Source organism: Brachionichthys hirsutus, chromosome 6 (assembly GCF_040956055.1).
Source record: "Brachionichthys hirsutus isolate HB-005 chromosome 6, CSIRO-AGI_Bhir_v1, whole genome shotgun sequence".
Taxonomy (NCBI): Eukaryota; Metazoa; Chordata; class Actinopteri; order Lophiiformes; family Brachionichthyidae; genus Brachionichthys; species Brachionichthys hirsutus.
The window spans coordinates 4,865,796-4,889,048 of record NC_090902.1 but is presented as its reverse complement, the minus strand read 5'-3'; the positions used below and the strand labels follow the sequence as shown (position 1 = coordinate 4,889,048).

Here is a 23,253-nt window from a genome sequence, read left to right as displayed (position 1 = left end):
GCGGCTAGTTTAAACCTACTGCCTTCCTCTGATTGGTCACCGTGCCCCGAATGGGCGTTTCCAAATCAGCGTTGCCGTCAAATATGACGTCATTCAAATTATTTATGCCCTACTTTATTTAGCGAATGTGAGGCTATTAATTTGTGAAATGTACAAATATCTTTCATGTAGGTTGTGTGCTAGGACCTTCTTGTTCAAAGATTTTAATATATCAACCGGAACACCCATACGCAACCTTACTTCTGCCATTCGAATTGGGTGAAACCACTAGGAAATCCTACGGGGGAGCCCACGTCACAGTGCTAATTTTTAATCACAGTTGTGTGGAAGACAACTTTCAAAATATGAGCCAAAGTGCATGCGATATTTATGGTGACCTTATCGATCTTAAATGACGCGCGATACGAGTACGGTATGTCACCAAAGACATTCTGCTGGATAGTGGTACAGCCCGACTACTCCATCTTTCTGCGGGACTCTCTGCTCAGCAGCTACTAGCTAGAGAGCGCAGCCGAGCGTCCCTTTCACCAGCAGAGGCTACTACTATGGCGTCCACGGAGATAGCGAGGCAAGCGGTGAGTCGCATTTCCCCTCCTGATGCCGTTTTCTGAATCAACATGAATATTTTTTTGAAACGTTTTTTTTTTAATCCTAACCTAAAGGAATTGGGCTGTGTAGCTCGTTTTCTCTCCATCCGTTCCCTCCATTAACATTTCTATCCAAATATCCAGTTTCGTCGCGGAACGAGGCGTCTTGCGGTTACAATTAGCTATTAGAAATGTTAAATGTGCGTTAATCAATATTTCAGATTTCCTAATTATGAATGAGGATGCTCGGCGGTTGTTTTGTGTTGAAACACCTTTTCATCCTGTTGTTTGTCGTAAGCTAACGCCCACGAATTTCCTGTGCTAATGTCGTTAGCTAAAACTACTTTTAAACGACATGGTGTTTGGAAGCATCGTTTATGACGTGTAAATATTCTGAATTACCGGTAGCTCTAATTTAAGATTATAAATCCATCGGATTCATTCTAAGCACACACCCCCCCCCCCCCGTTTCAGCATAGCCATTTCCGTTATGTTGGTTCCTTCTATCGGGTGTGTCTGACGCTCATATAAGAAGGTGACAAAAAAAAGCAAAAAAAAAAAGCGATTCTACCTGGAGATGAAAAATCTGATTCAAAGTGCATCTGCAGAAAGAACGCAGAGTTGCACGATTTAGCCGTGCGTGTGTAACTTGGCTGTGGCTCCTATTGTGAAGCAGGAGTGTTTGCAGGAATGTTGCACTCGCATCCGAAGGAGGAGGAAGTCTGTTTGTCCGCTAAAGACTAGCCCAAGTGTTTCCAAATACTCCCTCAGCTATTCAAATAACGCACAACTGTCCACGAGCATCAAATGGTGTAGTTTATTTTAAATGGACCCTTTCGATTGGAATGTTTTTCTTCTCCAGATCCGTTCCGCATTGGAAAGCGACCCTGTGTTCTGTGAGGCCACATAATGGCCGGTTAGCTGAGGTTTAGCTGGTTTAAACCACTTTCTTTGCCATATAATCCAAATTCTTTGCTTTCTTACACCTCGCAATACAGATTTAGGCTGCAGAACAGGAGATTGGCAGCGATGGAGATGCTCCGCACGCCCCCACACACGCGTATAACAGGGCAAGGCGAGCGTAAATGCAATGGGGAGGTTTAAGTTTCCACATAATGTTCATCAATATTATGCTTGTAAACATTTGTACTGGCACAGCAGTGAGCTTTTTTTGGGGTACGTTTATTGCCGAATCAGTTATTTTTTAAATAAGCAGTGGCACTTTTCTATATATGCAAGTTGTGGTTTTTAAATGTTCTGCTCGTGGGAAGATCGTTGCAGCTCAGGAAACAAGAGTTTAGCTGCTTCGCACCCAAAATTCATGTTTAAAAACGAACATCGAACATGCTGGAAATAATCCTAATTTCAGTGTTGTTGTATTATTATTATTTCTGCTCCTTAGAACTGCAATGAGTGGAATGTAGATGATGATTATAGACAGTTAGAGCGATTCCTGGGTGTGTTTAGAAGTGTGGGATCCTCAACTAATTGCAGATTGATGGATTTATCTATATATTGATTCTTTCGTTTAAAGGGTGAGGGTGCTCGGTCTGTCCCTCTGGCAGGTCATGTTGGCTTTGACAGCATGCCTGACCAGCTGGTCAACAAGTCTGTCAACCACGGATTCTGCTTCAACATCCTCTGTGTCGGTGAGTGTCTTTATTTTGGTCTTTCTTTCAGGTTAAATCAGAATTATTTGTCTTTGGGGGAAAATCCTCCTTTTTCACAATTCAAATGCTTTTGAGCTCCAATTACCATGATTAGAAAGCTCTTGTTTTCAGACAGGTGATTCAGAAACGTCCGCATGTGATTATTTGATTTCATTTAATGATTATCTTGAAGTTTTTTCACCAGCGTAATTGTAAAAAATAATTACGAGAATACGTCCCTTTAGCTCGATTTGGCAACATTTCATGACTCGCTTCCTCACACTGATCCATTATTTATTCCTCTGAGTCATTTTGGTGATGTTACTATTTATTCTTTTTGGACATTTTGGTACACTAAATGAGAAACAAGACTTTTTTTGTTCCAGTTTCTAATATCGACACTATAAATTGGCCTGTTGGGGAGCTAAATCAAATGTTCACGACATCAAATGTTGCACTATTGTTCTTTTTTAAATGCTATACTGCTATTTAGAGGGCTAACTTCATTACTGCATTCCATGTCTTGTCTGTGTACGTTTCTTTTGGGATTTCGGTGGTGGCTATTTTTTGGTGTCATAGCATAGTCCTGCCTTCCAGCTGAACACTTCGGTTCATCTGTGTCAAACTTCCAGGAGCAACTTTTCACACTAGTAAAAGCACGACTGGAGGCAAAGACATTGCGATCGTGTTTTTTCCATTTTGATCCGGTGATGTTGCAAAATGTTAAGATGGATAGTTCCAGTGTAGAAAATGAATTTCTTTAAGCAAGATGTCTTCATCTTGAGATATTTCCCTTTTTAGTGAAAGAGACGGGCCACAGAACCCTCGGATTCAGCTCCTTGCTGTGCTTTGAATTCTTAAAGCTGGGATACACAGTAAGATACTTAAAAACACGGCCGAGCTGTGGCGAGTAAAAATAGAGTATCTCACAGAGCGAGCTTTGTTTTTGAGTCGTCTGACAAGATGTCACATTAAATAAGCAGTTCCTGTTTCTTTTCTTTTTTAAGCATTTGAAAAATCCTACATTCATTCTGTCACTCTTGTTAGGCTGTCCTTTTTTTTTTTTTTTTCCCCGAGTAGGTCATTAATAATGCGATCTGACATTTATGCCGGGTTGACGTGGAACGATTAGCGTGAACGAAACCGCATCGTAGATTTAAGTGACGCCTTCAAATACATCTGCTGACTGACCGCCAGATAACGGTTTGTATAAATCCACCAGTACGAACACATTTAGCTTGTGTTTTCAGGGGAGACGGGTCTGGGGAAGTCCACCCTGATGGACACGTTGTTCAACACCAAGTTCGAGGGGGAGCCCACTCAGCACAACCAGCCGGGCGTCACGCTCAAGTCCAACACCTACGAGCTCCAGGAGAGCAACGTGCGCCTGAAACTCACCGTGGTTAACACCGTGGGCTTCGGAGACCAGATCAACAAAGAAGACAGGTGAGTCCAAGAAGCAAACTTGTTCTTTTTCTGATCAGCAGGCTTTTGTCCTGAAATGGGCCGAAACGCACATTTCATTGTCGACACGCGGTCCAATTACTCCCTAAAGAGAACGGAGCCTCTTCAGGTTTCATTCAGTCCTGAAACTGCACGCACGCACACACACACACACACACACGTGCGCCCCCAGGATGGGGGTTTCACACTATCGGAATGAAATGCAGATGTCTTCCTGTTCTGTGCAGCAGGAGCAAAACAAGATTAAAGCTGCTGTCGTCGACCGCTGCCTGGGATTTATCATTTCATCAAAAGTAACTTATTGGTTCGTCACTCGCAAGCCACAATGTAATTGATAACTCTGCTCTTGAAGCAAATCAAGGGGAGGGGGGAGGGGGGGGGGGGCTGTGGTTATTTTACATTTTGCACTTTTTTTCAGTTTCAAATTACCACTCGAGGAAGTAAAACAGACACAAACTCGGTCACGTGAATTGCTTGTGTTTATGCTGGGGGTGCTCTCAGTGTTTCCTGTATTTTAGACATCCATGCATGGGGGGGGGTCAAACAGCTTTCTCCTTGTCCATTCCACTGCTGTGAGCAGACTCCAGCAGGATGTGGGAAGCAGGACTCGACTTGACATCAACAAGGGTTTCTGTTTCTGTGCAAGCGGAAATCTTGATTTCTTGGCTACGTAAAGAGGAAGCTTTTTAAAGGATAAAATGTATCTCCATCCACCGACGGTAGCCGGTGTTACCGGGAAGATTTACGGCGATGCTGATGAGCCCAAAACGGGACGCGTCTAAATGCTTGCATCTCAGCGATGCCTCTCTCTTCTCACAGCTACAAGTCCATCGTGGAGTTCATCGATGCCCAGTTTGAAGCATACCTGCAGGAGGAACTGAAAATCAAGCGGACGCTTCACAGCTACCACGACACCCGCATCCATGCGTGCCTGTACTTCATTGCTCCCACGGGACACTCGCTCAAATCTCTGGACTTGGTGACCATGAAGAAACTCGACAGCAAGGTGCCGAGACCCCTCTTTGACGTCTGTTCTTAAGTGATGTGGCTTGTATGATAAAAGCGTCATGCAGTTAAAATGCAAAAAGCGCTGGTTGCACTTGACGTGTTCGGTGAGAAACATTCAGTAATAACCGCGGTAAATGGTTTTACGTTGCGTTCCTGCTTCCCGCGTTTGAGCCGTCTACTCTAGTCATGGATCACAAACGTTTTCCGGGCCGCCCCGCCTGCATGCAAACCGTCTGCTTTCTGGGCTAATGCGTCAGCCTAGGTCAACCGTGAAACGCAATCAACTCGGTGACCGCGGCTTCGTCTCTGTGAGATCTTTGGCTGCTTACTTGCACGCGCCGTCCACAAAGAGTTAGCTTTTAGTTTTTATTCCAGCACGAGCTGAGCCCCCAGCGAGCTCTGACAACGGCGTCATCCGAAGCGGCCCCTCTGAGTCGAATGAATCATGACTAGACTCGGGAGTATTTCTGTTCACATGACCCTGGGCCTGCCTTGCTGACGGTTAAAGGGGGCGCCCCCAGTTGGAGCGTAAATCATTTTGGATTGTGTATGTAGCAGGGCTTGTTAAAAAAATAAATAAAATGTGGGAGTGAAAGTCTCCTTTTTTCATCCGCCGGTTGAAAATGTACTCGAATGACCCTCGCGTGCTTCCCCTTTTGCTCCAGCGCTTCTTTTACTGTTTGTATAACGCAGATGTCATAAATCACAGCGGCGTTAATTCACTCGAGCTGTTAGCAGCGTGTTTAGACACCCTTTGAGTGATCTAGAGCAGGAGATGGAGGTCTGCTGCTATTTATAGCTCTGTGTGTAAGAGTGTGTAAATGTCTGCAGAGGTCCTGGATGTAGAGGGAGGCGCTGTGATGGTCTGATAGGAAGAGTCCAGAATAAAGTGATTTTTAACATTTACTTTGCCAGTTTTTATAAAAGAAATATGTCTGTTTTTCAAATTGAGTTCTGGAAAAGTTGTTGCCGACCCCGAACCTGGAGGGTCTTGCGTTGCATGAACCTTGTCATTGTTTTAGCCTGCATTAAGTGTCATTTCTCAACTGCAGGTCAATATAATCCCAATCATTGCCAAGTCCGACGCAATCTCCAAGAGCGAGCTGGCCAAGTTCAAAATCAAAATCACCAGTGAGCTGGTCAGCAACGGAGTGCAGATCTACCAGTTCCCCATCGACGACGAGTCCGTGGCAGAGATCAACTCCGCCATGAACGTAAGGCGGCTTCGCTGCTGGATTGTTGCCAACATCGCTTGTTTTTAAACACAGAAGAAGAAGAAGTGGTGACGATGAGTTCCTGTTTGAGACTTAAAGATAAACGCGACGAGGCTTTGGGGCAGGCGTCGTCTGTTTGCGCTCCGGCTGTCAGGAAGCGGCCCCATGCGGGGGGGGGGGGGCGTGTTCAGAGCAGCCAGACAGGAAAGCCCGCAGCCTGGGAAGGAATCTATACTCGCTGTCGGATGAGCCAAGGCTCACTTCGCTGTTTACGAGGTCTGATCTGTGGATGCTTGCTCTCCCCGACTCGCTGCGTGAGACGCTCACGTCTCATCCTCAGCTCGGCTCCGTTCTGATTAACGACTCAGTCAGATGTACAGTAAACAAGAATATATCCTTAGCTGTGTGCTACTGTGACCTGATTCCTCGTGTGTTTTGGTTCCGAAAGCCGAGCTGCAGCGGAGGCCTCGATGAGCGTGTCCCACGTCCAGCAGCTGTAACAGTTGCTGCTGGACGTGGGACACGGCGCTACGTTCATGTGTCGAGGCGCTGCGCTACTAGAGGTGGAATTGTACGTGCGCTAAATGCATACTGGTGCTGAGAATTTTATTTTTCCCTCTTCTGCTCCATAGAGTAATTTACCATTTGCTGTTGTGGGGAGCACAGAAGAAGTGAAGATTGGGAACAAGATGGTGAAAGCCCGGCAGTACCCCTGGGGGACGGTGCAGGGTAAGCCCAGGTCACGTCCTGTACAGGAAATGAGGGCGCACTCCCTCGCGCTAAAGCTGCCTAGAGATTTAGAAATGTGATGTCAGGGAAGAAGTTAATGTGTTATTTATTTACTAAGACCAAGTTACGCTGACCTGACCTAAAGCTGCTGTTAGGTGTTATTATGAAGTGTGTGTGTGTGTGTGTGTGTGTGTGAGAGAGAGAGAGCATTATGATGATCTATCCAGCACACAGTATTCTAAGGATGTGCAAAGTCGATCACATTTTCAGTTGTCTATAGATTATTTTAGTAATGAAATCAAATATTTTTTTCAGTCCTCAGAGGGTTCACCAAGCAGCACCTGTTTTTAATACAAATTAAACTTAGCTTATGTTGGCATCAAAAGCTTTTTTTTTTGTTTTACTTTGACAGGATGTTTGTGTTATTAGTCTGGTTATTATTTTCCTCTCGTTTCGCCGTTTCTCCTCCCCTGTCTTTATGCTAATGAACATTCTGGTTGTTTATCCCTCACGACGCGCCGGTTTTTTTTCTGAGATGGCTGACTAGCTTTTTCCACTGTGGAAAACATACTGAACAAAAATAAACTCTTATGCTTAAGTCATAGGCCATCACTTAAAATGAGCAGCATCTCCTTTATCTTCGGTGTCTCTGCAGTGGAAAACGAGAATCACTGCGACTTTGTGAAATTGCGGGAGATGCTGATCAGAGTGAACATGGAAGACCTGCGGGAGCAGACGCACACTCGGCATTATGAGCTCTACCGCCGCTGCAAGCTGGAGGAGATGGGCTTTAAGGACACGGACCCCGACAGCAAGCCCTTCAGGTAGCGGAAGCACGGCTTCTCGTACACGCTCACTGCGGCCTCCCCCGCGCTAAAAGGAATCGCCCCTCCAGTCGTGGGGCATCCTTGTTGTCCGACACGAGTTTTCTAGCTGCCCCTTTTCTCTTCTGTTGCCCCCCAGTCTTCAGGAAACGTACGAAGCCAAGAGGAACGAGTTCATGGGTGAGCTGCAAAAGAAGGAAGAAGAAATGAGGCAAATGTTTGTTCAGAGAGTCAAGGAGAAGGAGGCTGAGCTTAAAGAAGCCGAGAAAGAGGTACCCTCGTTGCGTTTACGATCCAACGGCAGCTTGACGGATTGTATGTCACTAATCTTTCCGCTCTCGTCTCGAATAACACGCGGCGTTGTTTCGCAGCTGCATGAGAAGTTTGATCGTCTGAAGAAACTCCATCAGGATGAGAAAAAGAAGCTGGAGGATAAGAGGAAGTCCCTGGACGATGAACTCAACATGTTCAAACAGAAAAAAACTGCTGCAGAGCTCCTGCAGAACCAAGCACAGCAGCCAGGGGGCTCCACCACGCTCAAGAGGGAAAAAGAGAGGAAAAAGTAAGTTTTGTTCTCTTCGTCCTTCGCCGTCCTTCGCCTCCGTCTTCTCTGGAAGACATGGCTGCATGTTATTACGTCTCGTGAGGTTATTTATATGCGCATTCAACTAAATCCTTTGAGCTGTACCCTAACCAAAATGCAAACCGCTTCGTCATTCATCCCTTTCTGTGCACAGATGCTGCAAACAAGAGTCTGATGCGCTAATATCCGTCACCACGCATTCATAGTCTGCCTAATATTTGCCTCATCGAATGCGTACTTTAATTCAATAACTCTCTTAAACTCAAATCTTTCTGTTGAGCTGGCTGGAATCCATGTTTTATCACCAATGTGGGAAAGTCGGCCGTGCAGAGAGCTTGAGAAAATGATTAGCTGTCATTATTCCGGCCTTGAAAGTATCCCGCTTCCAGCAAAGTTCCGACGTGTGAACTGCGGACGGGAACACAGAGACGGACCATGAACGTGAATTCGGATTCGCGTTGGTGGCTGTCGTCCGTCCCGTCTTTCTGGGAATCCTCTGCTGGTTTTGTGTCGAAGCTGATGTGCCTCTTAGAAAAGGAAGACGACGCTTGCATTGAGAAGGTTCTCGCTTTATTTTCCTCCATGCGCCTCTGTCCGTGGGTCGCTGATTCAAACCGGCTGTTGACCAGGATACTTGGAACATTGATCTGTTTCACCTCGCCTCAGCCTCGACTCGGTGTTTTCTTCATTTCCCAGCAGACAGAGTTCACGGTTACTATTTATTTACATGTCAATCTGCCCCATTTGCATTTGTCACCTGCGTTGCATCAATGTTTTCCAGTTAACCCCCCCCCCCCCCCCCCACCCCGCCGCACTTGCTGCATGCTGCATGAGGCACCTCTTCTGGTAAGATCCCCTTCTTGAGTTACATTACCAACCAAATTTTCAGCTTTACCTCGATTAGAGTTCAGGAAAAAAGTGAGAAAATCTTCAGTGTTTTGAGCATCTAAATTGTATTTGACTGACGGAGGTGAAGTTTCTCATAAATGTTTGCAGATAATCTCGCAGCTATGCGACGATCCTCTCTTCCCTCCTCTCTTCGATACAAATACCAAATCCACAGTGAGGCGAGTGTCCTCCTTAAGCAATTTAGATCTAAGTAACTTGGGGCAAGATGCTGTTTGATGATCAGGATTCTGTGCTAATGATAATCGCGTACTTTTAAAGCTCAGGGATGGGACAAACCCACTAACAACATTTCAAAGATGTGGACGACTACACCCAAAACGATATCGACTCAAAGCGTTTGAGATTCCTTGAGCATGATCTCCTCTAAATGCTATCTTGTTAACGTTTTTGTGATGTAGCCACTGTGTGTGTGTGTGTGTGTGTGTGGTGTTTTTAACTAAGAAAGCAATAACGACCCTTCTCTCTTATCTCCAGCTTAGGATTCCTGTAGAAACAGTGCTCCCTTGTGGCCATCCTGTGAATGAATTTCCACCCCCATCATCCCTTCTTTGCTCCCACCCAAGCCTCTCCTTTTATACGACGTAGCAAATCAGTGCATTCCATATTTGCTTTCTATTCAGTTATTTCTTACATGATGGAGTGAGCTTTTTAGAACGTGACTTTACGTGACTACGGTTGTGAAGGGCAGAGATGTGCTGAAGTGAAAAGTTACGTGTGTGTTTAACCAGAAAAGATTGAATTAGAGGCAGGACGAATGCAAGGATGTTAAAACGGATTCAATATAGTGATTATTGCATTCAAGTTTAGATGTCATATTGTTCCAAAGAGGAGATTTGGCTGCATTTGGAAGCAAAATGATTCGACACATAGAGGGTTTTGTCGGGAAGCTGCCGTCCGATGCGAAATCTGTACCAGATCCGAAACGCAAATGTGACATTCTGCTGTGGAGATTTTGAATCAATAGAAATCTGAAGAGAAAACAACTATCAAAATGATCGAAGGAGCAGTTTAAATGGCTCAGTAAAACAAATACTGTATATTACAAGTGGTTTTCCAAACTGTAAATCACTTGAATTCTCTGCATTCTGCCAAGCGGGGGCGATCTGCAGCAACTGCACGAGTCAAGTCGGGCGCTGAGGGCGGCTCTAGAAGGTTCTGTGACGACTTCTGAAAAGTCATCTTGGCACCATTGTCCTCTTGGAATGACCGGTGACGCCCGAGCTCCCGCTTCCTTAACCACGGCAGGATGTTTTCTTCTAGCTTTTCCTGTTACTTGATGGCATCGATCTTAGAATCGACGCGCCGCTCAGGGAAACTTTCAGTCTTAGGAGGGAAAAAAAAAAAGCTTTTCGGACTTTACCATTTAAACAAGTCTGTGAAGATTTACCTAGTGTTTTAACGATTCATTTTCAAATGTGGGCTTTTATGAAGCTGTTTTTCAGCCTGCCGTACTTATTAAAAGTAGGATTTTTATACCCAAATGTGTTTCCTTGAGCTATTTAAGCTGTTTGTGCTTGATTTAGCATTGACAAACAGTTGCCGGTTATCGTTTACCCTTAACTTCCAGTGCATGTGTGTTGAAAGGTTTTGCTTCCAAGTGTTTGCTTCGGTTTAATGCGTTTAGATTTTTGTCCCCCGAGCCGATGCTTTTTCTCTCGGCCTGATGCATGGATGGTTTGCGAGCCTAACGTCTTTGCCACCTCATACCTCATTCACTGTCATGCGTTGTGCAAACTTGTCTTAGCTTTCACATTTGCACTTTCTTAAAACACAAATGTGCAAAAATAATTTTTTATGTGTATGTTAATGTTGTCAGTGCAATTGTACCGTTCTTTTTATTTGTTATTACGAGGGCACTGACGCTCGTCTGATGTTCGTTGCCCTGCGGGGACCAATGTTTGTATCAGTGTTACACAGAAGGGAGATCCAGCAAAAGAAAATAAAGGCCGATTTTTAACCACACATTACAACTGTGGCCATGATCATTGCGTACCACGTTGCATGAATGTGTTTTACTAGTTAACTAATAATAACTTGTTATGAATTGGTTATTACATCATGTCTACAACACAGTGAATGCAATAGATAATCGGAGGTCCTCCTCTCGATCTATAAATCTGATGCTCCTTGGTGTTTATACTTGAACTCTTAAAGCCGGATAGGTGTCTGCATCAAACCGCTGATTCCTAATGACGCCTTGATCACAGTGCATCAAGAGACGCGCCTTTCCCTCCTGATCAGCAGCTTACCGGTCTGTGTGGTCTCGCTTTCCTTTGCAGTAACACCTGGCTCTGCGCTGAGTAGGTCCTCGGCTCTCAAGCCTTTGTGGGTTCTGAGTACCTCAAATGTGGCACCGGCGCTTTTGTGGACCCCACATTTCAGGGTTTCTTAATCATGACCTGCTTTCCTGTAATGTTCATTCGCGTGTATATCTCGGCGTCTCGCTGTCGATCTGTGATCTAATTCTTGCTTCTTCGCCTTTTACTTGTATTTGTGTAAGAACTGTCTTCCGCTATTGCTGCAACTGACCTTTCCCGCTGTGTTTACATGTGTGCTTATTAATTCATCACATTTGAATAGTATTTACATTCAAAAACAATCAAAAGGCACAGCATAAAGTTTCATGTGTTTATGCCACAGGCGTGTTTGCCTGCGGCGGCTCTGGCACCTGCTGGGGTGTCTCAAATTAAACTTATCTCTGATGTCGGATGACTTTTTTTGTTTAAAGACTTTCGGCTTTGCCTTTTCTCTAACTGCCAGCCTTCTTTCTCTTTGTCTCTCTAGCTTCTTTTAATCTGTCTTGACCACCTGAAGAGGGGATTGCAGCTTCAGCAAGAAATGAGCACCCTTTACCTCTTCCTGTTTTTCCTCGCCGTACGAACCCCTTTTTTTTTTGTGCTTCTCTCCATCGCATCTCATTCTGCTGAGTATGGCCTTGCATGGTATTTCTTAACCACCTAATGAAGCTCCAAACCCAGGTATGTTGGAAAACGGGCACACTTTAACTCTCCTCCAATGTCTTAATGTACATAAAGAGACGGGTGAGCCATCACCAGTTGAGGTTCATTTAAAGGTAAAATCTTTGTGATCTTCAAACAAAAAAATAATCTTGACCTCCAGGATGAAACGAGTCGGCCAGTTGTTTCCTCCAATCTAGTTTGGTTTGAAATTAAAATCACGGCGTTTTCAATTTCAGAAAGAAATGAGAAATCAAATCGAGCGTTATTTAATCCTAACAATGCAGAAGCCAAAGCAATATTTTAATAATAATATTTTGTACACAGCGCTTCATTTGATGATGCCCATGTTTACATGTTACTGTTGAATACCGTGGCGGTCACATGCTTTGGCCGTTTATTACAGCAAGCTGTGCTTTAATACTCCACCAGCCTGTTCTATATTTTGCATGCATTAATTTATTTCATCATGGCTGCGATCTTTGAGCTTCGACCTGCTTGTTTTATCCCCTATTAAGTCAGTTTTGCCGTCTATTTCAACTTAATTGCTGTTTATTCAAATGGTGCATATTATTACTGTATATTTTCTCTGCCCTATGATTTCAGCTCCCTTTTTTTGCCAAATATTAGTATACCATGGAGCTGAACTGAACCCCAGATAAGAATATAATAAAAAATAAGTCATGCATTTATAAGGATATATTTTGTGTATTGAAGTGAAGACTGGTTGTTTATTACCTGTGATCTTTGGATGTGACTGAGTGTAAAGTTTCTGTGTCAGAAAATGCCATACATTTTTCTAGTATCAGTTACCTCCTCTTGTAGTCAGAAACTCACCAACACTTTAAATGATTTATTAACTTACTTTACCTTTATTCCATTGATGTGCATTTTCAATAAAAGAAATTGTGAGCCAAATATAAAAAAGTCTCTGTCTTGTATTTAGAGGGTTGGAAACTCGTGGTTACCTCTAATAATGATAATTATTGTTTTTGAGAGCTTTGAACTTGAAGTTCAGTCAATGGGTTTAAGCCACATACTCATGTTCAATACGTTCTGCTGTTCTTGTATTGTGAAGTTCGTATTTGATGTATCAGCGTGTACGAGTATATAAGTGTTCTGAGGCATTATTTCCTTCTCAAAGTGTAGTAAAATACGCTCGAAAGGTGGGAATCGAACCCGGGCTGCCTGGGTGAAACCCATGAATCCTAACCGCCAGACCCTATGGGACGTCCGCTACCATTTTAAATAATAGCAATGCTGCCTCCTACTAATTCCAAAGGACCGCTACCTTAAGATAACCCACATTTATGAAAAGGCAAGACATTTGGGGAGACGTTCAGATCTGTAAGACCATCCCCCTGTTACAATGCCCCGGGTGGGGTGGATCTAATAGGCAGTCCTGACTGACAGCTCTGCCAGCCCGCAGGATGAAATCGGAAGTTCCAAAAAACAGTCGACGAATGTCGACCGAGAACTCTATGGATGGATGGATGGAGGTTTTCTGTGTGTGTAAATGTCATAAAGTATCATAGCAAATTCAAAAGTAAGTACCATCAGAGTTTCTAAAAGTGTCTCAGGTCACACATCAGGTCGGTGAGTCGATGCCCAGTTCAGTTCAGTTCAGTTCAGTTCAGAGCTTTATTGTCCCACAAGGGGAAATTTGCTTTGCAGCAGAGGTCACAACAACAACAATAATACCACAGGACGACATGGAACATGTAAAGTAAAACAACAATAAAAACAACCTTAAAAAAATAAAAAATAAATCTGTCCTATCTCTGGGATGGAGGCCCTAATGAATAAAGTGCTGCTGAGCAGTGCAGACAAGTGAAGGTTAGTGCAGGTTAAGAACATTTATTGCACTTGGGACAAACGAAAATTTAAATCTATTGCTCTTGATCCTGGGGAGCTTGTATCTCCGCCCAGAGCGTAGGAGAGCAAACTCCTCCAAGAGAGGGTGATCCGAGGTGGACAGAATCGACCGTGCCTTCCGCAACACCTGCCGGTCAAAGATTTCAGCCAAGGAAAGCTGCTGTGAGCCAATGATTTTACTCGCTACCTTCACAATGCTGGACAAACTGTTTTTGTTTTGCACTGTGAGATTTCCATACCAGGAAATTATACAGAAGGTTAAAATGGACTCGATAAAAGATTTATAAAATAAGACCATCAAAGTTTTGTCCACATTAAAAGTGTTCAGTCTGCGCAGAAAGTAGAGTCTCTGCAGACCCTTTTTGCAGATTGCAGAAGAGTTTTGGTCATGCTTCAGCTTATAATCGATCACAGTTCCCAGGTACTTGTATGACTCAACTGACTCGACCAGAGAGCCCTTGATTGCAGTTGGTACAGTTGAGTTTGATATTTTCCTGAAGTCGATAGCCATGTCTTTAGTTTTGTTAATGTTCAACTTAAGGAAGTGGTTGTCGCACCACTCCACAAAGTGGTCCACGACTGGCCCATGCTCGACTTCACCATCCTGGAGCAGACTGATTAAAACAGTGTCGTCTGCAAATTTTAAAAGATGCCTATCTTTATGGTTGCTCCGGCAATCATTTGTGTATAAAATAAATAATAATGGGGACAGGACACACCCCTGGGGCGAGCCTGTGGACGACAGCCGCTTCTGGGATAGAGCACCATTAGCCCTAACTGACTGGGGTCTACATGTTAAAAAGTCAAGTACCCATTTTACTAAACCTGCATCTAGATTAAAAGTGGACAGTAGTTTACGAGCTAAAATGTGTGGTTGAATTGTGTTAAAAGCTGACGAGAAATCTACAAATAAAAGCCTTGCATGAGTTTTAGTGCCCTCAAGATGCTTGTACAGGTAATTAAGCAAGGAGGCAGTAGCATCATCCACCCCTCTATTAGCCCGATATGCAAATTGCATTGGGTCGAGCAGGCCCTGAACCTGGTTGGTCAAAATGTCTTTGACCAATCGCTCTAGGCTTTTCATCGCTATTGAGGTGAGAGCTACCGGCCTAAGGTCATTGAGCTCTTTAGGGTGTTTGATCTTGGCCACGGGCACAACAATAGACTCCTTCCACAGTCTCGGTACCTTGTGCTGGATCAGTGATGAGTTAAAAAGATCGGTAAAAATAAAACAGTCCCTGAAGTCACAAGTACCAAGCTCCAATTTGCCCAAAGGCTCAAATGCAGAGGCTCATTTCACTATATTAAGCTTTGTGTATATTACACGTTAAAAATAAATCTGTTTTTAAATCTCGTTAATACACACACATATATTTGGTCTGTAGAACATGGTATTAAAAACACCACGAGCCCCCCCCCCGCTGTCTGCGTCCGGCGGCAATGCATTCTGGGTCAGCGCGGTGTCAGACGCCATGATTTTACTGTAGCCGGACCAGAAAATGGACGCTTCTTTCTCGTTAGACGGATAACTCTGTCTGTGAGGAGGGTTTGGGTTTCGTTTCAGCGACCCGACTCGGTAAAAATCGGTTAAATCAAACATCGGCTTGTGTAATAACTGAATCTGACCCAGGAAACAATTTATGCATAGGCTAATGCTGTCGGTTTGGCTAGCTGGCTAATGCTAGCAGACGTGGGTAGCTGGAAGAGGCTAGCGCGAAATTACCGGGCTCGGCACGTAAACAAATGCGCTGCGACTTGCTCAGCCGAAGGACAGCGATATAAAACGGACCCGGGGCTATACCTTAAGGTGAGCGCGTAAACCTGCAGCTTGTTACCTGTAAATGTTGCTAGACGTTTAGCTTCCGAAGCATGCTAGCCCGTAACAGTCGGGGAGCGTTGGCCTACTGCGTCACCAAATGCAGCTGCGTATCTCAGCGCGTTCACTGGATGCTCCTTCATGCAGGATAACGACTCTAGTAGTTTTGGTTTACCAGGAAATATTTAAATGACTGGAAGCTCATTCTGTCAAGATGTATATTTTATTCCTTTTTTTTTTACAAGCTGTCTAATTTATGTTTTTGGCCCAAATAACAGGTATGGCCTGGATTTGATTTGGATGGTGCTGGTGATGGCAGAAGGGACTTTGACTGGCGGAATGCCCTCCTTTGATCCAAGTTCTGAAGCAAAAAAGAGACGTTTTCCTTCTGATGGCAGTGAGTCCTGATTGAGTTTTTGTGTTAATGCCGAAACACGGCTCCGGCAAGTATACGGATGGTTGATCGAGCTCAACATGAGTGATGTTGTCACATGTAGTGAAACTCTTATGTTAATACAGCCTTAAGATGATTGCGAGAAAGATGTTTGATGGCTGGCTTTATTAGAATGGAGGTTGGCCGGGCTCCAGGGTGAGCGTGTCACCCTATCAATATTAAAGCAGCCTTATGGTGCCACTGCTTCGGGGAGTAGAGCAAACCTGTTTCTTGCACTGTATTTAATGGGTGTGTACAAGGAAATTATTTTAAGATATTTGGATTTCATGTCAGTCGCCTCTTATGGTCGTGTGACCGGGGGTATTGCAAAAAAAAAAAAAAATGTTGCCATGGGAAGCAAACAAAAAGCCTTTTATACGAGTTGCGTATTTCTGAGGATGGATTCAGATTTGGATTTCTTTTTTCTGAATTGGTCAAATTTAATTTAGTGAAATGTTTCTTGAAAGGTCTAAAGCAGGCGTGGGCAAACTACGGCCCAGGGGCCGTATGCGGCCCCTTGGGCTTTTTAATCCGGCCCGCCGGACTAGTCCAAATTATATCATAAACAGTTATTATAATTGAACCTCATTCATTTTACCTTTTTAAGATTAGCTTTTTATTGTCATATGTTTTACACTTTTTACACCGCGAACACAACGAAGTTCCATTTTTTTCCCTGTAATGTTACCAAATCCTTTCATGTAATGACTTTTACATGTCATTTATATCAATTCACACAAATGTTAGAACCCACTGTGGCCTGCGAGTCAAAAAGTTTGATTAACCCCTTTGTGCCCATCTGAGATTAGAACTGATAAATCTGCCACTTCCCTGATTCAGACAAGGCACCGTTGCTGCTTTTCTAACCCTGCGCCTGTGTCATGTTCTTGCAGAAGACGAGCCCATGAGGAAAATGCCTGTGTCAAAATTTGGTTCCCGAGCTCGATTCCAGCCTGTTCACTTTGTCAGTGGGGGAAGCAGCGGAGGAGGAGGAGGAGGTGGCGGCGTTGATGAGAAGGAGAATGATAAGGAGCGCAGGAGGAGTGAGTCATACGGTGCGAAACAGTGGAACTCTGAGAGAGGGCAAGGCACCTCCTCTTCCCTCACGCCCGGTTACGACAGAATGCCATCGTACAGTTCGGACTCCTGGCGTTCCCAGAGAGGTAGAAACAGAGAAATGATTCCAGGTAGCACAAGTGGGCTGGGTTACGGAGGACGCGGCTCCGTTTCAAACTTCATGTCGAAGACGCAGCAGGACTACACATCCTACTACGAAGACCGCCGGTCTCGGAGTTCAGCTTCCTATTCCCAGCCCCACCGCGACAACGGATACGCCGGAGGGAGTCGATTGGGAGAACGTCAGGGTTTGGGGTACAGCCACCAGGATCGGCCGTCATCGAGCAGGCCGTTCTGCAGAGCCTACGACAGCCCGGGCACGAGCAGTCCCGCCTCCTCTCTGCTGGGCTCCTCCCCGATGCCCAGTCCCGTGTCTCAGGCCACGCTGGACGCGAAGCAAAGGCTAATAAGCAATGTGGCGTCTGCGTTGGTCGGCGCGTCTGGCGACGTCATGTTCACGGCCGGAAGTGAGTCGCCGAATTATAATTTCATGTTGAGTCGGAGTATTCAGGCCTGCAAGACCAATCCGGAGTATATTTACGTCAACCTGAAGGACATTCCTCAGGCGGACCTACCAAAGAACAGGAAGGTCCCAACGGACGGCTACGCCTGCGAGCTGCGGTGCCAGGGTGTGTATCTCGCCACCGGTTACTCCGGGAGTAAAAACGGGGCGCGGGACCGGGCCTCGGAGCAAGCGGTAAAGCTCTTCCTGAAATCGGTGGAAGTCCGCGGGGTGCAGCGCAAGTACAGACGCTCGATAGTCAACGACATCGTCGTGTGCCAGACGCACAGCCCGACCCCGGCGTTTCTACCCGCGCTCCGCAATCCAGAGGATAAAGCGACGCCCAGCTCTAAGAGCCAGTACGAGCCCGACAAGCGGAAGCACTGGACGGAGTTCGTAGTCATGGACAACGCTCACGACGCCATCTGCATACTCAACAATTCTGCTGCTTTCAACCGCATGAAGATCGACTACCGGTTTGACACGCTCCCCAACGGCGGCGCCTGGCTGTGCAGCGTGTTCCTGCAGGATGAGCTGGTGGCGCAGGCGCCGGGCACGAAGAAGACCTCGAAGCACGCGGCGGCCGAAGAGGCGGTGAGGAAGCTCCGCGCGAATCAGGCGCAGCGGCAACGGCAGAAAACTCCGGCGCAGCACTGCAGAGGGTACAATCAGCCAGACTGTGGCGCGCACTTCGGACAAGCGGCCGGCAGGAAGAAGCACCTGAGCGAGTTGGTCATCTTGGAGAACTCTGACAATGCAATCTGCATCATTAACGACACGGCGCAGTTTAACAAAATGGCCGCTGATTACAAGTTCACCGTTCTGCACGATCACCGCTGGAGGTGTGAAGTCTACCTGGACGGACAATATGTGGCGGCGGGAATTGGGCCCAAGAAAACGGTGAAGCACATCGCAGCCAACGAGGCCTTGGCCACCTTGAGGCAGACTCAGGCCGTGGTCAAGTCCAACCTGAGAAAGGAGGGTAACGGCGACGCGATATCGCGGTCCCAAATCCTGGCTCGCTCTGGCGAGGAGGCCACGAGGCAGGAGATAAAGGAGGACAACATCGGAAACCAGCTGCTCCGCAAGATGGGGTGGCGAGGAGGTGGGCTGGGGCGAGACGGGGAGGGGATCGCCGAACCGATCCGAGTGAAGGAGCAGTTCTCCAGAGAAGGCTTGGGTATGGACGCGGGCAAAGCTGGAATCCAGCTCAGCAAGCGCGACATCGAGGACATCATTCACAACTACGTCAGTTCAGAACGACAAAACGACCTTCGCTTCGCCACCGACTTGAACAACGACGAACGCAAGCAGATTCACCTGATATCGCAGAAGTATGGCCTGCGAAGCAAGTCCTACGGGCAGGGGCGGCAGAGGTTCCTCATCGTCAGTCGAAAGGTACAGAAAGACGAGCTCATTGGTCAGCTTCTACAGGAAGGTCAGGTCGGAAGGTACGAGCTGGTGAAGCCTCAGGCCTCTCACTAATTTGCATGGAGAGGCGCGAATCGTCTTGGATTTCAAAACGGCATAATTGTCTTTCTGTGGGATAAATGAGTCGGAACGCTACCTGTGGCTGCTGCATTCCTTTCCCATATAAATGTACTTTTACATAAATACTTTGCCTCCGGCAGCATTTCAAAAATATTTACAGTACCAGTCAAAGGTTTTGACATGTCCCCTAAATTTGTGTTTTTATGTTGTGGTTATGTCAAACGCAGAATATGCAACTTGTCCACTGGTTGCTTGTGAACATTGTAGAGTTGACAAGGATTAGAGGCATTAGCATCAGTGCTAGGATATACCCGCCTCACTACGGTGAAAAATCTGTTCAGCAATAAAACAATGTTTTATTTTTTTCTCACCACCTGGAGATTGCTCCACAGGTAGCACCGAAAGATAGGAACTTTGGTGAATGTCAGTGCTTGTCTCTTTCCACAGGTGTAACTGAATAAATCAAAAACGACTAAAAATGAACAGACTTGATTATGTTTGTACAAATACAACCAGTGTACTATTTTATTTACAAGACAATGTACAGTTCGTTACATGGGTTACCTGCGGGATTATATAATCTGAAAACAGGCGTCCTCTCTCAAACGGTACAATGAACCTATTATTTCGGATGAGTTCTTTACAAACAGCACATTACCACTGTGTGTGTCGGCATTATAAATCTGGCTGGAATTGTGTCCGGGTTGAATATATGTATAGATATTTATCAAAATCTAGACCATTACAGAAAAATCAAAGGCATGAGATCAAGAAGAAAGATTACCACAGAAGAAGATCTGAAATGCAGAAAATAAAACCAAGAGATGCCGTTGAGATAAACACGCACGAAGGCCTTTGTTATCTGTAGATTTGTAGAAGTGTGCGTCAACACAAGCACATCCGATGGTCGCCTTCATCCAGTCTTACCTCATGTACAAATAAAAGTGTGAAAGTTGAGGCGTGTATCAGTAACCCGGTGTAACGAGGTGCATTAACTCTGAACGAACGTCTGCTATCGCCCAGCAGGAACATTCGGCATGAACGAGTGCAGCAACACTTCATACAAATGTAACGACAGAGAGGCTAACGTTTCTGCGGGTTCTTGATCCCGAACTGGACGCTTCATGTTGAAACGAGGGTCAGCAGTCGTGCCAACTCTGTTCAACGATGGCGGAGACCTTCTTCTCGTACTCCCGCTTGTTCTCCTGGTACAGCTGCGCCGCGAGGCTGTTGGCCGGACTGTTGGGGTTTGGCTCGTCCAGCAAAGACTAAAGACACAACGGAGAACGTCAGCGGGTTGCGTCCCCTGATGATGGTCATCACACGCGTGATTACTTGACGATTAAAAAACCGCTTCACCTGTATAGAAGTTAAGATTGAAGAGACATCATAGGTCGGACTCCAACGGTTCTGAAGTATATCTAAGCATATGCCGCCGTCTGCATAAACTGCGAAAGAGCACATGAAATAGAAATCATCAAACAAAGGACGGACGAAACGTCTTCCCAACGCTGCAGCTGGAGGCGCATACATTTAGCCCCGTAAGTGAAACACGTACCGTTTGGGTGAAACATTTTAGAGGTGAATCGCACTGTCGGGGGTTTGTTTGGATAATCCTCTGTGAATTCAATGGTAAGTTTGAAGGTTCCTGAAAGTACAAATGTATATCAAACTATAAATTGAAATTACTTCCCATAGCAGAGAGAACCTCTGCGAAGTGAATTCCTAAATCTCTAGAGTGAGGCCGTGATGACGCCCTCTGCCTCCGAGGCGTCGTCTTAGTGAGGATCTATGTGAGAAAGAAGCCGACCTGGCAGATTCGGGCGGGTTAACATAGGATTCATTAAAACAAAATAATTCAGAGTCAAAATAACTTCAGACATAAATCACAAAACATCAGTTATGGTAATCAAAATGATCAATTTATCGTAATCTGTGTCTTGACTCGTTTCGTTTTTTAACTCTGCTGGGATGTGATTTCTGTGGTGCGTAAGAGAAGCTAAAAAGAACTATACTGTATTAGGAACAAATGTTTATATGACCCACAGACGATATTGATTTGTCTTAATGTACAAAATATGTATTTACCATTCTCGGATTTGTAAGGGGGAAAGAAACACTCCATGCGATCCCTGTATACTATTATGTCAAAACAAAGCGCCACCGGACTGTTCCTGAAGTCTATACAAAGCAACACTTCACAAGTTCCTCAGCTCAACGTTTAGATTCATAACGACGCTCAGCTGCCGAGACACAGCAGGTGTAGGAAGCTCAATGGCTTTTGGACGTAAAGCTTTAGAGAGAACTTACCATCCTCAAACGGCGTTCCCTCTGGCCTAGATGAGGTACAAGAGGATTTCAATCATAACAAGACCTGTTCAGGTAAGATCCTGCGTTTGTTACATCTTTATTAAAAACAACACGTGTGTAAAATACTTCAGAGTCAATTAATGACCCCTCTCACATGTGAACTATGGATATCGTTTACGTCCTGACAACCGTCATGGCTTGAACGGGTGCTGAGATGTTTCTATGAAGTAACCTCCTCCTGTGTATCATGTCCTGCATTCACCCCGGCGTCATCCACAGATCTCCTTACCCAAAAATGACAGCGTTCCACGCCATGATGTTGTTTTCCGACGGAGCCCCACTGACTCCAGCTGGAGGATCCTCTTGCAGCCTACAGATACAGATAGTTAAGAGGAATGCTTGTTTTTGGTTAAATATCGGTGCCCATCGTCCAGCGACCCACAGGGCAGATGGTTACTGATCTCTCCCCGCCCCGGCTTAGACATTGATCGATCAATGCCCACATACAGGTGGCAGCCCCCTTGATCACTTGTATCAGGGCCAGTATGGATCCCAGCAACACGTTTCCATTTGGTTCTCAAGGTCCATCTGAACAGCAGACCCAACTGTATCCTGTACAACCCGGTAACAAAATACTCACCACACGCGATCACGTAGTAAAACAACTCGCACCATCGTTATTGCAGCTCAGGAACATCAACACATCAACTTTACCACTCCCAAAATCCTGCTGAAGCTGAAACCCGCGCTATCGTACCGGCAACGCTGACGAGATTGTGCCTTTTCGTAGCATAAACAGACCGAAGTTTAATAATCCGCAATTTAAGAACAATGTGATTACAAAGAGCGTAATCAAGCCAGTGTTTACAAGTCTTGTTTTCGGCACTATGCTAACACGCTAGTCTGAGGTTATTCACGTTAGCTAGCGCCACTTTTACTTTTTTTTTGCTTACCGCATAAAATCTTTCATTAAACGTCGTCTGGCTGGTGTTGACATCCTGTTTATATAGAAGCCCCAATCCTTAGCATGGAAACAAACCAACCAGCAGGTGTAAGAATACTTGTTTTGTTTTATTTCATTTAGCCTGAATACTTTAAACCCAACCCTGCTACCCACCGATAGCTGGGCTAGTCAAATATCTGGCTGCCACCGCTGGTCTCAGGGCTCTCCCACTGACGCAGGAAAGGGGATATTAACTTCGACAGACTGTAAATCGGTGTCTTTTATAGCCAAATAGATTAAGACAAACATTATTATTTTATGTCTTACTAGCTATTATACTTGCTTATTCTGGCAGAACATTATGAACGTGTTGTAAATACAGCTAAACAATTTCTACATAGTTCAGAATACCCCGTCTCCATACTTGTATCGTTCCAACAAACAATTACGTCATGTTATGCGCCCATGTTTAGTTTTTTCCGGAAATGATAAAATTCGCATATTTAAGGTTTTATCCTTCCCCCGATGGACGTACTATTATCTTACAAATCAATTTATCGAATAATTTAACCCATATTCTATGATAACGTTGGGATTAACTTGTGACCGTTACTAATAAATTAGATTTCCGACAATCTATTACTATATCAACTTTACAGTAATACTGAAAAAACACGAGATGATAACCGTTAGTAGGTGTGTGATCATATATTTATGTAATATATTCATGTATATACATCGTTTTGACAATAAACTACAATAAAATAAAATGCATAGACAGTAAAAATATATGTTTAAAAAAATTAGAAGTTTGTAATTAGCAAAAATAACATTTTGTATTGC

At 44.9% G+C, this 23,253-nt stretch overlaps 3 protein-coding genes across 5 annotated transcripts; 2 read left to right on the top strand and 1 right to left on the bottom strand.

Moving 5' to 3' along the window:
- Positions 1-545: 545 nt before the first annotated feature.
- On the top strand, positions 546-12,834 carry septin6 (septin 6). Of its 2 annotated transcripts, none has more exons than XM_068740873.1 (10): positions 546-575; positions 2,122-2,236; positions 3,487-3,682; positions 4,520-4,706; positions 5,761-5,922; positions 6,555-6,651; positions 7,307-7,475; positions 7,615-7,747; positions 7,847-8,037; positions 11,752-12,834. In XM_068740873.1, exons 1-10 carry the CDS (start codon positions 546-548, stop codon positions 11,759-11,761), a joined length of 1,290 nt encoding a protein of 429 aa, XP_068596974.1. In that variant the 3' UTR covers positions 11,762-12,834. The 2 variants fall into 2 exon arrangements, with proteins under 2 accessions (XP_068596974.1, XP_068596975.1); XM_068740874.1 differs by lacking the exon at positions 11,752-12,834 and adding an exon at positions 11,247-11,271.
- A 2,460-nt stretch (positions 12,835-15,294) lies between these two features.
- Positions 15,295-19,630, top strand: nkrf (NFKB repressing factor). Of its 2 annotated transcripts, XM_068740033.1 has the most exons (4): positions 15,350-15,375; positions 15,448-15,606; positions 15,894-16,012; positions 16,942-19,630. In XM_068740033.1, exons 3-4 carry the CDS (start codon positions 15,916-15,918, stop codon positions 19,149-19,151), a joined length of 2,307 nt encoding a protein of 768 aa, XP_068596134.1. In that variant the 5' UTR covers positions 15,350-15,375; positions 15,448-15,606; positions 15,894-15,915; the 3' UTR covers positions 19,152-19,630. The 2 variants fall into 2 exon arrangements, with proteins under 2 accessions (XP_068596135.1, XP_068596134.1); XM_068740034.1 differs by lacking the exon at positions 15,448-15,606 and having other exon boundaries at positions 15,295-15,375.
- A 19-nt stretch (positions 19,631-19,649) lies between these two features.
- LOC137894596 (ubiquitin-conjugating enzyme E2 A-like) lies at positions 19,650-22,566 on the bottom strand. Its single transcript, XM_068740032.1, has 6 exons — positions 22,421-22,566; positions 21,757-21,837; positions 21,468-21,493; positions 20,716-20,805; positions 20,517-20,605; positions 19,650-20,425 (listed from the first exon to the last, which is right to left on the bottom strand). The coding sequence occupies exons 1-6, from the start codon at positions 22,462-22,464 to the stop codon at positions 20,297-20,299; spliced, it is 459 nt and encodes a 152-aa protein (XP_068596133.1). The 5' UTR covers positions 22,465-22,566; the 3' UTR covers positions 19,650-20,296.
- Positions 22,567-23,253: the final 687 nt, after the last annotated feature.